General features: G+C 46.2%; 1 protein-coding gene across 1 annotated transcript in view; it reads right to left on the minus strand.

The window, feature by feature from the left end:
- The window catches only part of LOC8052907 (succinyl-CoA:3-ketoacid coenzyme A transferase 2, mitochondrial), a 90,791-nt gene that overhangs the window by 66,563 nt on the left and 10,944 nt on the right, over positions 1 to 13,284 (minus strand). The window contains exon 2 of the mRNA XM_042286333.1: positions 2,162 to 2,295. Within this exon, the coding sequence (XP_042142267.1) occupies positions 2,162 to 2,295 (134 nt within the window). The remainder of the gene's footprint in view (positions 1 to 2,161; positions 2,296 to 13,284) is intronic.

Raw genomic sequence — 13,284 nt, forward strand, 5'->3', positions numbered from 1 at the left:
AACCAGGCACCGCACCAAATACACAGAGTGCACCATGGGACTACTGTTTAATTACCCTTGTTATGCGACTCTTCTTATGTCAGCCACACTAGCAGGTGCTTGAATGATCGTTCGCGCGAGCATGCCGCGGCCACTCAAGCAACCCCGTCGTGACACCTTGCCACTCACTGAAGTCGTTTTCCATGAGCTCCGTCATTTAGCGACAGCAGGATTTAGTATAGGCACCCAAATAGGGTTTCTAGAGAGTTGCGTTGAGACTTTGTGTTTGTCCGTCCCTTCTCGTTTCAGTCTCGGTGTTTTTAGTCAAATGTTTAACCACCACAAGCTCGTTTGCTCCCTGACCTTTTGCTTACACGATCCCATCAAAATCAAAGCAAATGGTGATATGTGTTTTGATTACACGTCACTGTCTTTATCGGCAAATGAGCATTATTTTTTGCTACGAGGGTTACACCGCAAGTAGCCGTGGCTGTTTGTTTTATCGCGGATATATATATATCGCTAGATTTAAAAAAAATAAGTTAGCTGCAAGTGCGCCCTGTTCTGTCTATTTTCTTGTCCGTGTGTCTTTTGGCGCATAGATATCTGCTCGGCATAAAGATTTCGAATCTCACGAAACAAAGAATTTAGTAAGTAGATTTTTTTATGATTGCGAATGTTTACACGATTAAAATAAAAACTAATTGCGTTTAATGCTTGCGTTAGTTAGTAATATCAACCAGTGATGCAATAAATTCAGTACACCTAACAAATATAGCACTTTCCCTGTGCCAGGTGATGTCAGCTCGTTTTGTTTTTTTTTTTTTTTTAATTTTAGCTCATTCGCACAAGAGTTAAACTTCAGTCGAACGTTTTCACACATCGCGTTGAAATTTCAAAATGCATTCATTGGGCGCGTGCTGTCCACATCTAGCGAAGATTTGGCGCTGTATGTACTGTGGGCGCCATGTCTGACCCAAGTGAGCGGGGTGGATTATATTCTCCCAATAATTCGTGTCCCCATAAGGCCAGATGCAGCCGACGCTTCGAGCTAATAAGACCAATCGAGCAGTGACAAAAGCGCAAGTCACTCGACCTTTTCTTTTTATGATTAGCCCAGCGATGATGAAAAACATACAGAAGCATGACGACCTTCATAATGGCGTGATTTTGAAGCTGTCTGATTGGTTCTGTAGCAGCCGTGCCAGCTGTACCACTGGAGCGAGAGAAAATAAGCGGAGGCGCACGAGAACAGACAGCTGAAGTCTGCGCTCCGAGCACAGCTACTCCCCGACGCATCGGTTGACAACCTACCTGTTGTGTTGCTCGGACTACGTTCAACTCTAAAATCAGATGTGGGTTGTACCGTGGCAGAACTCGTGTACGGTTCTCCCCCTCGTCTACCCGCTGACATGGTCGAACCATCAACGGCACAAGGGGTAATGGATCCATCATCTTATGTCCAACGACTCCGAGAAGCAATGAGCTCCTTACGCCCAGTTCAAACACGAAAACCTAGTCCTCGGCAAGTCTTCATTCACCCTGCTCTCGTGCGCCTCGGCTTCTTTTATGTGTGGTTATGTGGGTACCAGTCAGGTGGCACTCAACATATTTTATATACAATATTTACAAGAAAACCGTAACAGTAGAAAACATCGTCCGATCTAGCCGCCGGTCCGCTCGGTCGCCGAATCGCAAAGCTCGTGTCTCGTGGTCTGTTCTCGTGCGCCTCGGCTTCTTTTCTCTCGCTCCAGTGGTACAGCTGGCACGGCTGCTACAGTTCCATCAGCTCGCAGCGTCGGCAACGTCTGGACTTAAAGTTAAACTAAGTTGAGTAGTGGCTACCTTGTCTTTTCTGCGGCTGCCGAAAATCTACCGGTTCTTTACAACCCGGCGTTGGAGAAAGTTGAGGGGGAATACAGCAAAGCTTGAGCTGGTATTGTCGACTAACAACCACGAATGCCTTGCAAAAGAAAAGAAAACACGTCCAGAAAGAGAATGTCGTCTGCTCCGGTAGAGTTTTATTTTATTTTTTTCACGCCTTCCCCCTTCTGCGTGGAGAGACGCGTTTTGGTGGGCATGTTCGCACTATAAAGAACATTGCTGCGGACAGTTTTAACGCTCGTTCCTATATAAAACTCCCGATTCAAGGCGCAGTGAGGCATTGATTAAATATAACAACCTGCTTTGTCTTGAGAAGATGGCTGATGCCGGAGTCGCGTCCTTGGCAGGAGTTTGAGATGATCACCAAGTCTTTCACCGGCGTCTTGGACAGTGCAGATACCAGGGCTTCCGGACTCCCACACGGCCCGAAACCTGAAGGTCAAGCAGGCAAGTACGCCGTGAGCAAGAGCCTAATCCAGGTAGTGCCTCGTTCGCCCAAAAGTTTAGGAAGAAATTTAAACTGCTCTAACATTGCTAATACATCTTAAGAAAAAAAATATATGCCGGCACTGGAGGAATCTCTCTTCGTCGACTGCCAGTTTTCTCACATTGATTATACAAGAGGCGGAGAAGTTAAACCCGCCCCCAGAGGGTTCTGACCGTCCGACACAAAATTCTCGATTTTCAGACCCCGGAAGACCTAGTGTATCAACCGCCAAAAGGAATGCGCGACAAGGCAAGCAGAGAAAACGAGGGCGTTCGTCTCTACCTGCCCTCCATTCGGGCATTTGGAAGAGAACCACGCCCCAGCGGTAGAGGCGCTCCCTCTTAGGGAAGACCTCCCAGCCCCGACGCCACTCATGAACTTCTAGGGGTCTGGAAAGGCGCCTAGAAACAAATGACGACAAAGGAAAGGGATTCCCCCAGTTCCGCTCTTCAGGAGTGGTTCGGGCCGCGTAAGCCTCTTCGACAGCACGAGCCGTTAGCTCCTCACGCACCTCCAGCTTCGGTAGGCTTGGTCGTAATTCTTCGTAGCAAGCCGCCGCCGCTTGGTAAGAGAGGGTGTTGTCTCCGCGCTCGAGTACAGGTTACCCGGCGCGCGAGGAACAAAAACCCGCCGCGAAGGCCTTATAAAATGCCAGAGACCACACAGGGTGCTCTCAGTCGCCTAGTATCGCCCAAAATCTGCGAAACGATAGCAGGCGACTCGTCGTGTCGATGCAGGGCATGCCTATGCCGCCAAAATTGCGTGGAAAGGCGAAGCAGCCGCCTTGTCACAAACTCGGTACTCCTACAAGAGTCGAACTGAAATGAAGAGACGGAAAAGATACGTGAGCAACGTATGAAGGTTGACCACAAGACACGGCCCTCACCAGGTACGCGTTGTTGTAAAGGAACGAAGTAAATTTCCCGCCGCAGTATAATCTGACGTTCCAATGTGAAGGCCAGACCCCTCACGTACGAGAGACTACTTCAGGACAGGCGAGCCGCACGCCGAGGACGGAGGACTCGGCCGCGACTTTCACGCCTGCCGGTGGGACTGGAGGGAAGCCTGCAAACTCCAGGGCCTGGCTTTTGGAAGTGTTTAAATGCGCCCTGGAGAGAGCACTGTTCTCTGAAAAAAATACAGCAGGACGCTGAAGCTTCGTTTCTAAGAGTGGAACGCTATAACTATGCATGTCAACTCCCGCTCGTTAAGGAATGTCTTCTGCAGGAATGTCTGCATGGCATTCGACTTCTGGCTTTCAATGAGTGCGGACGTGGGATGATAGGCTCCGCCGGAATAGCAATAGCGGCCCAGTCGGACCGCGGTGACACAAACAACTCTGCGTTAAGAAAGGTGAAAAACGCAGGCGAGCTGGTGAATGGAATCCATAGTCACCCTGAGACGTAGAAACAGCAAAAAAAAAAAAAAACTGACAAAACAACGAAGTCTTTTCTTCGTTTTCCGTCCGTTTTTTTTTTTTTTTTTTTTTTTTTTTTACGTTTTAGGGAAACTATGTATGACTCTCCGTCTTCGGAGTATTAGATGATTTTTCCGCCTCTTCCAACCGAACCTACTGTGTTCAACATTGTGTTTCTTTAAGCCGACGGCCGGGGACGCCCGTATACGTGTGAAAAGCTTCTGTGACACCCTCAGTCATCTGGCACTGTTCCCCGAGGTTCTTACCTTGGGGGCGTACCAGATGGATCACGTCTGGGCTGTGACCTTTGGCACCATGACAGAACAGCACACGACAAAACAGCACGCGACAAAACAGCACGGTCAAAACAGCACGCGTCAATAAAGCACAGCGTCCAAACAGCACGACGGCAAAACAGCACGCATCAAAATATCACGCGACAAAACAGCACAGCGTCAAAACGGCACAGCGACAGAAGAGCACGTGCCAAAACAGCACGGCATCAAGACAGCACAGCGTCAGAACAGCACAGCGTCAAAATAGGACAGTCACAATAAAGCTAGGGTTTGACGTTTTCGGTTTTAATTATTTTGAAATTCGGCGTACATTTTTCGGTTTTCATATCAAGCAGAAGTTTTCGGTTTATTGCTGAGTATATTTGTAGACTCATAAACTTTTCAGTTATTTTCGGTTTATTGACGAAAACCAGTATACTGACGAAAATGCAATATTTAAAGGCGTTTGTTTAAAATGAATAGTGAGTAAACCAGGTAGTGTATTTCTTATTTGTTGCTGTCTGTGGCACCCGACGCGACCTGTTCTGCAAAACGCACTGGGGCCCTACCGTGATCTGACATTATCGTAGTGGACTCGTATTTGTACACAAGACGAACATGAGCTTCAGTAGCACTTCGGTCGGAGAGGCAAATATCAAAATCCAAAAATTTGCAAGCATTCTACTTAGTGCATCTTTCCCCCATTTTTACGACTGCGAGAGGTGGTTCATTCGCGCAGTCTAAGAAATGACAATAAATCAATCGTATTTATGCCCTCCTCTAGTATACGGAAGCTATGGGTGTTAAAAAATGTGCGGCATTTATGGATGCCCTTTGATTTTATTGTTCAGTTTACGATTAAACTCTCTTCTTTGAACAAAGAATTTGACACACAAATCCATATCAGGTGAAAAACCCACATTCCGTCCTGAAGACCATTGCGTCGGTTCAACTTTTGTTCAAAGTTGAACCAATCTCAGAGACAGGCTAAAAACTGCGGAAGGAAGTGGTCATACGGTCAGTAATGAAGCACATTCCCCCACCCACCCCTGCAAGCACCCTCGAAAATACTTACCTTTTTCAGTTAAAACCGAATTTTTAAAAAAAGATTTCGTCGTACTTTTACTGGTTTTAGCGGTTTAAGCCGAAACCGCTGAACACCAAATATAGCGATGGAGTTAAAAAATGCATGTCTTAAAGTAGGCGCTGTAAAAGAATGGAGGGTCTAGGCCAATTCCTCGAAGGGCATCTCGTCGACGGCCAATTTGTCGAATCCGTTCTCATGGGAGTAAGTTGGGAGTGGGGAGTATACTCGATGCGCACATGAAGGCTCCCTGGGCAGTACCGAAGTCCCCGCTGTTGCGTATTCCGGCTATTTCTCGCACAGTTCTGGCTAACATTGACGCTCAAGTTTGCTGGTGATGTCGTCTACAATAAATGAATCAATCGCACGACAATATGCTGTTGTTAGTTGTTAAAAATAAAACAGAAATTGTGTGCCGCAACGGTATGATTAGCCCATGCTGTACAGCAACAGTATGGGCATATTGAGGCTGTGGCATGTTTCTACTTCACCGGTTTCCACTCAATCGAAGCCTTCGTCGGAAATAATTTGTGAATTTAACTCGAAAGAACTTCTCGCCTGCAAGCTGCAGCCTCGTGTTTAAGGCGAATGAACCCCGCAGAATCGTTGCCTATGGTACACCTTGAATTCGCTCGACATTAAAGTTACCTTATCTTCCCGGTTCTATCAAGGTATCTGTAATCGGCGCATCTCCCGCTTGTTTTATGAGTGCGTTCTACGCTTAGGTGGTAATTACAAAACGACGAGTACTACGAAACTTTACCGGACCGCCGCAAACCAGACGGTTCATAGCATGAACTTACGGATTTCTTTTTCTCAATAACTTTTCATCTTTCGTGATTCTAAAAGAAAAAAAAAAAAAGACCAGACAATGCGCCCAACATCGACGCGAAGATATCACCTCTAACTACAGAATCTCTTCAGAGATCAGCGTAGTTAAGTAGTAGTAACTACTGCTAACTTCGTTTGTTTTAGCAATAACACAGCAGCACCAGTCGGGAGACTTAACAATGAAATAGGCAATAAATTCCTTTATAACCTAGCGACAATAAATGAAAGGATTAAGGAGGTTCGAAAATATTTACGCCGAGAGAGGTGAAGAGTGCGCTCGAAGTTGCTACATGCGTGCTGTTTTGTCGTTGTGCTGTTTTGACGCCGCGCTGTTTTGGCACGTGCTCTTCTGTCGCTGTGCCGTTTTGACACTGTGCTGTCTTGTCGCGTGCTATTTTGTCGCCGTGCTGTTTTGTCGCCGTGCTGTTTGGATGCTGGGCTGTTTTGACGCGTGCTGTTTTGACCGTGCTGTTTTATCGCGTGCTGTTTTTTCGTGTGCTGTTCTGTCGCGTTCCCGTGACCTTTAGGTCACCGAGGGTAAGCGGAAGATATTCCCTTTGGGCGACCTCGTCGTCAAGGGACGGCGATGCGTCGTCATGGACCCGGTGAACAGGGACGCCTGGGTCAAGATTCATTGACTGTTTCATTACGCTCCTGGCGACGAGGTGAGAGGGGCACTTGCACGTATGGCCAGGTGATCGACGTAAGAACTGAGAAGTAGCGCGTTAAAGGTGTCATGGGCTGCTGGTTGATGACAGGCACGGCTGTTATCCGGCTTAATCTAGGGCCTTCCACACTAGCTGGGAAGACCTTGGAGAACCTTCCTCAATAGCTGGGAAGAGCCGGAGAGCCGGCTCTCGTCTTGGCGACGGGCAGACCCCCGCTTTGCCTGCGCTGCCAGCAGACCGGTCACATCCGCCGTGATTGCCCTGTGCCGAAGTGAGCACCCTCCTATTGGTTCCGCCATGACGCGGATCACTGCATCAAGACGTACGAGACGGCCACATGTTCGGATCAAGAAGCCTCCAACGCCGAGCATGTTATGGACAAAGCGAACGCGCAGGAAGCAATGGGAGTAGCAGCCCCCCCACCGAATCACCGGAGAGCAAGGGCACGTAGGTCAACATAGTAGCGTCTGAGCACCCGCTGAAGGTGGACTCCGCTTTATCGGTTGGCGCATCCACAGGAAACCGGGAAAAGGCGCCGACCAATAAAGACAAGACGGCGACAAGAAATGAACTCTCGACGACGAGGATTGAAGGTCCTTAGTTAAAGGGGCACTGACACATCAAAATCATATTTTTTTTTTATTATCCGAAACGATTGAAAACGATGCCGGGACATTACCCACAAAATTTGAGATTTGGGAATTCAGTATTCGTGAAGTAAAAAAACAATTTCCAAATGCCGAATTCGAAGTTCCCGCGCGATCGGCGCCGGTGCCTTGACGTCAAAAATTGAGGAGACCTGAGAGTCGACTTCCTTTCACCACTCCCTGCTGTTGCCATGGCGACCCAAAGCGAGGAGGAAAGGAGTGAGCGGCGGCGCGGACCGGTTTTGAGCGGTGTCGCCTGTTTTCCGTTGGAGGATACAAATCCAGGAGACGGCACCACAACGAACTCCCGATTTTTGGTATTTCAAAAAGAAGGGCCGTAGTGCGTTCGCAATTGCGTTAAAAAACATGTTTTAGGATTGCCGTAATTAAATGTTATAGAGATGTCGCCTACAAAGCTTCTAAATTTCCTGATTTTTGACGTCACCGATCAAAAGAAGCGAGGAGGCGAGAGGCAGGAAAATCAACAGCCAAAAATAAAAAGGCGCGCGCGCGCGCGGGAAAATTTTTTTTCGCGATGCGGTTTTTTTTGCGTGGGTATGACTGCAACTTGCATCGTTTTAGACAATAAAAATAAATACGACCTTTGGGGTGTCAGTGCCCCTTTAAATACTATGGTTCTACCGGTTAACGAGGTTCACATGGCTGACACCAGCTGGCTGGCTATGAAACGCCCGCGTCCAGAAGATTCGGACTCAAAGCAAGTTGCTTGTGAAAAGTGCGTGTTGGTTGAAGTCATGAATGAAGAAATAATAAAACAATTAAAACAAGTACAACAGGGTTGTAATTGTTTTATTCTTTCTTCATCCATGAAAGCAAGTTGAGAGCAGCCCGACCCTGGCGGAGCCGCCGGTGAAGGTGGTACCGCCTAAATGGGAGCGTCTACGGCCCACTCCGAAACCTGTGCCCTAACCCAGGGATCCCGACAAACAGGCCGGCTGAAACGTCCCCGGGCTAGCTCCTGCTGACGATCCGTCAACCAGGTGAGTCCCTGACACGCGGGGATGTCTCGCCTTATCGACAACCTTAAAGTAAGTGACGCTAAATGTTCGCGGGTTTGCCTCGCGTCGCGAACAATTCCCGGTAAGAAGGCTGCTAATCGATATTGACATTGAGATCCTCTCGATTCAGGTGAAAAGATTTGAAAGTGATGAAGCAACAGTTTCTTTGCTAACCTTTTTTTTACATTACTTCCAGGTTTGCGTCTCTCATACCAAGGGACTGACCGGAGTATGTATGTTGTTTTTAAGAAACTCCTTAACCGCGCGCGACCTCTGTCTCACAGTTTACATTGTAGGTAGATTTTTCATTTGCGACTGCAGCTTGAGTAATGTTTAATACAGAATAATAGATTTGTACGCACCAAAACGATTCTAATTCTAGAAAATTATTTTGAAAGTATTTACGCTTATCTAAACTGTCAAAGAAAAATCATTATGTTAGTAGATTTCAATTGTGTTTGTTATATAAGACACCGCTGTAGTAATACAGGACAACGCGATATTCGCTCGAGTATTTGAAATGAAATGGTAACCAAATTCATTTCATATGATGTCGCAAACTACGATAGAAATACCGCTGCATTGCAGTACACGCATTTTCAATGCTCAAACCATGCCCGTCTTAAGAGAGCAAATATGTCGATTGAACTTTTAACTGGTTTTGATGACGACAATGTGTCATTCGTTTCTTTCTTCGACCACACGCTGGTTGCTTTCTTTTTTGTCGGAGGAAACAAAGACATACTAACTTTTAATGAAACTTGTGGAAACTTAATAACAGCCAATTTTGAAAGATGCCGTGTTTAATGAGTCTATCGATGCATTATTAGTTACGATGCACGAGGGTAAAGAGTCTCTCCAGTACGAAGTGGGAATGGTTGAAGCGGGAAGGTAATCTTACTGCAATAGGACGTGATAGTGCGCTTACGCACTAGAAGAAAACAGAAAAACGTTGCTCCTAAATGATCTTTATCGTACTTCTAAACAGGAATGCGGACAACCTGGACAGTTGACATATCATCTAAGTTATCTGAAATAAAAAATTGCTCAATTTGAAACAGGAAAGTATAAAGCACCACACGAAAGATCTTGAGCTGAGAAATAGCTGCTGAATGAACAGCCAACCAAACGGGCACTAAATGTAGAAGCTAAATATGCAAAAACAAAAACAAACAAAAACATAGCAGATATAAACTACGATGGCCTACCGGCTAGTCTCCATGAAATAATTGAAAATTCTTTTATCGAATATAATAGCAGACTTCTTGGGTAAAACCAGCTGAACAAAGGAAGGAAGGTGACAGGAGAAAAAGATTGGCGAACCGACCGCTGGACTACCAACTAGCTGGTAGTCCAGCGGTCGGTTCGCCAATCTTTTTCTCCTGTCACCTTCCTTCCTTTGTTCAGCTGGTTTTACCCAAGATGTTTCAGAACCAACTAGCTCAGCTTTTACCCTTAGTAAATAGCAGACTGTTTCGGCGACGGAAGCACGACACTGACTCGCAGCTTAAAGATAATTTCGCTGTGATGCTCCATCTAAGTAACGAGATAAAGGAGTGGCTAGAACTTTCAATAAATGCGAAAGAAATCGGGCGTGCAATTCACGACCTCCTGTCAAGAAAGGTCTCCGAAGCCCGATGTTCTGAAAGCAGCTTTTTTTTTTTTTTTTAAAGAACAAAAACGCTATTTTGGCAGTAGCCTTCTAAGCACCCTCATGAAGACGTTACATTATCAAAGTTCCTTTTTTGTACTTTCCCCCGGTGTTTTCTAAGCATGTCATGTTATGTGACTAATGCAGAAGGAAGGAAAACCTTCCTAAGCAGCCTCATAAAGACGTTACATTGTTTAAGTTCCTCTTTGCTTTCCCTCAGGTTTGGCTAAGCACGTCATGTCATGTGGCTAATACAGAGGAAAGGAATAGCTTCTTGAGCAGCGCCATGAATGTGTTACATTGACTAAGTTACTTTTTACTTTCCCTCGGGGCTGGCTAAGAATGTCGTGTTATGTGGCTAATACGGAACAAAAAGAATAGCTTCCTAAGCAGCCTCATGAAGACATTTATATTGTCTAAGTTTCTTTTTACTTTCCTCCGGAGTTGGCTAAGCCCGTCATGTTATGTGGCTAATACAGAGGGAAGGGATAGCTTCCTAAGCAGCCTCATAAAGACGTCACATTGGCTAAGGTCCTTTTCACTTTCCCTCGGGGTTGGCTGAGCATGCCGTGTTATGTGGCTACTATAGAAGAAAGAAACAGCTTCAAAAGCAGCCTTATGGAGACGTTACGATGTCTAACTTCAATTTTACTTTCCACGGGTTTGGCTAAGCCTGTCATGTTATGGGGCTAATGTAGAAGAAAGGAATAGCTTCCTAAGCAGCCTCATGAAGACGTGACATTGTATAAGTAACTTTTTACTGCCCCCCCCCCCCCCCCATGTTAGCTAAGCATATCATGTTATGTGACTAATGCAGAAGAGAGGATTAGCTTCCTGAGCGGCCTGATGAAGACGTGTAGAAATTGTGCTCAAGCATGCGAGAATCATCCTATCATCCTAGCATTTAAGAAACTCTGCTTTCTATGTCAGGAATACATTTGTACTGGTAATCGTATTCAGGTTCAACTACACCTCTGGTTTTCTTATCTGGCATTAGGGCTTTCTTGTATGCTAATAAGAGTCCCTGAACATTCATAAAGTAAGATTGTCTTCTGTACTTTATAAGATACATACATGTATGTACTTGAAACTTTTCAAAAATCAAACTTGCTTGTTCAAAACAATGAGCATGCCATTGTGTGGTTTTTAGGTCTGCAGGTCTTTGTCCCAGACGTCCACATTCTGACAGCAATGGTATAAACAAATAGGCCTGTTTTGTTAATGGTGTTGTAAGCTTCACTAAACCTGCCACGAATATTTTTGTTGGTTAACATTGTCTTATTCTAGATTTTGCAAAACAAACAGGACGAGCCGTTCGGTCAACTTGTAGGTTAAGAGGTAGACCTCGCCGGTGACGGGCAGTACGACTCGCCTGGCTTCTGTGCAAGGTATATGACGCATTCGTTACACGCCTCTCAGCTGCAGAAGATTCCACACTTCGACCAAGTGCAAGTTCGGGAGGTAAGTTACAGCTACTATAACAAGGCAGCCTTGTAATATAACCAAGTTTCCTTCCTCTCCAAATCTGTGCAGAAGTGAAATCAAGCACTGCCATAGAGAAGTACGGATTCACCAAGTGCCTGGAGAAGGTGAAGGGGCAGGGGCTCGGGATCGCGTCTGTGACCACGGATAGACATGTCCAGGGGACGAAGTTTATGTGTATAAAGAAGCCCGCTATCCGACGCTACTTTGACGGCTGGCACATTTCAAAAGTTCGATGGCTTTTAATGAGCTACTACATGCTGGGGTTTGGGGCAAAGTATGGGTATGCTCCATTTTGGGCTCCCCATATAAAACGTTGTGGGACACGCTCAAGCTCCAAGGGGGTCAAAGGCAACGATGTGGGCTGCACGGCGACTAAACGTGGGCGTACCAGCTAACGAAATATTTAGATTAAATTAACCATATTCTGTTTTCAAGGTTCTATATCTATTGCATCATGTTTCTAGCTACCAGCATAGACTGCTTCCCCCGTACACCGGCTCACTTGGTACTTTCTCTTTTGAGTCACACTTTCATGACCACGACAACAGGATTCAAAAGAAACCGTGGGGAGCACAATATCCCACCATATTGTTTTTTTAGAGATGCGAGAAACAAAGTTTTACATACAGGAACAGATCAGCAAGTTGTACATATAATTGAAGCACCTTAACCTATTTTTATGTGCATTGTTGTACCATGAACAGGTACTTTCCGTGCTGGTTGGTACAATGAAATCATACTTTTTAGGCCGACTTTTATTCTATTACGAGACACCTTTTCATGCTTTCACTCCACCAGGTATCGCAAGAGATGGAGCCCATGTGGGGCCAACGTGGCCAATAGGGGTTCCGGCAGCCCCTACGAAACCTTCTTTGGTCCCACGTGAGAGCGGCGTGGGCGTGCACGCCCAATATGGGCTGCCCATAGAGTGCCGTGGTGGATCCCACTTCGTATATGTGAGGGAAAAGTAAGCCAAAGCGTGGTCGGGTCCAACTACGGCTGTCCATGCAATACCCTCGTGGGTCCCACTTCTGTTACCCGAAGGCACGCCCAATTGGGGCTGCCCGTGCAATACTGCCGTAGGTTCCCCCTCGACAATGTGGTGGCAAAGTTAGCGAAGATGCGGCCAAAGCGTGGGCGCGCCCGAGTTGGGCTGTCCACGTAAAACCCCCTTGAGCCACACCTCGGCTTTGCGGGGCCAAGTTTACAAAGATGGAGGCTCCATGGAGTCAAAGCATGAGCATACCCAACTTTAGTTGATTATGCAAAGCCCCCACCCGCGGTTCCCCCTTCAGCTCTACGAGGGCCAAAGGCAATGATGTGGGCTCCACGGAGGCTAAGTGTGGGCGTCCCCGATTTGGGTTGCCTATGTAATACCCCCGTGGGTCCCACCTGCAAAACCGACATGTAGACTGCTCCATTGTTCCCCTTTTGTAGCCCTCTTTGTGCTACTTGAACCTCTATTGATAGGACAGGCCGCGGATTTGTGGTAGTCATGTTTTTCAAAACGTTCCCATATTACTCCCTGCGATATCTCAACCTTGAAAAGAAATATATAAATTACTACTTCAAATGTAATTGACGCCAAAAAAACCCAGTATAACTTTTCACTATCTGGATTATGGAACTGGAAATCTAACAGGAATTGTTTCTGAAAACCTGAAATCTAGATTCCAGACAATTGAATAATTTCTGGTAAACTGAAATCCAGATAGAATCCAGATAAATTTCCAGTTCTATAATCTAAATAGGAAAATGTTATACTGGGTTTTTGAGTAAGGTGTTCGTCGTTTATAGGCATCAAGAAGAAGCAGGCTGCTCAAACGAAGCGCGCAAGATGTGGCGTGCTCGAAGTCT

This window comes from Ixodes scapularis, unplaced genomic scaffold, assembly GCF_016920785.2.
Source record: "Ixodes scapularis isolate PalLabHiFi unplaced genomic scaffold, ASM1692078v2 PGA_scaffold7__128_contigs__length_106722199, whole genome shotgun sequence".
Lineage (NCBI taxonomy): Eukaryota > Metazoa > Arthropoda > Arachnida > Ixodida > Ixodidae > Ixodes > Ixodes scapularis.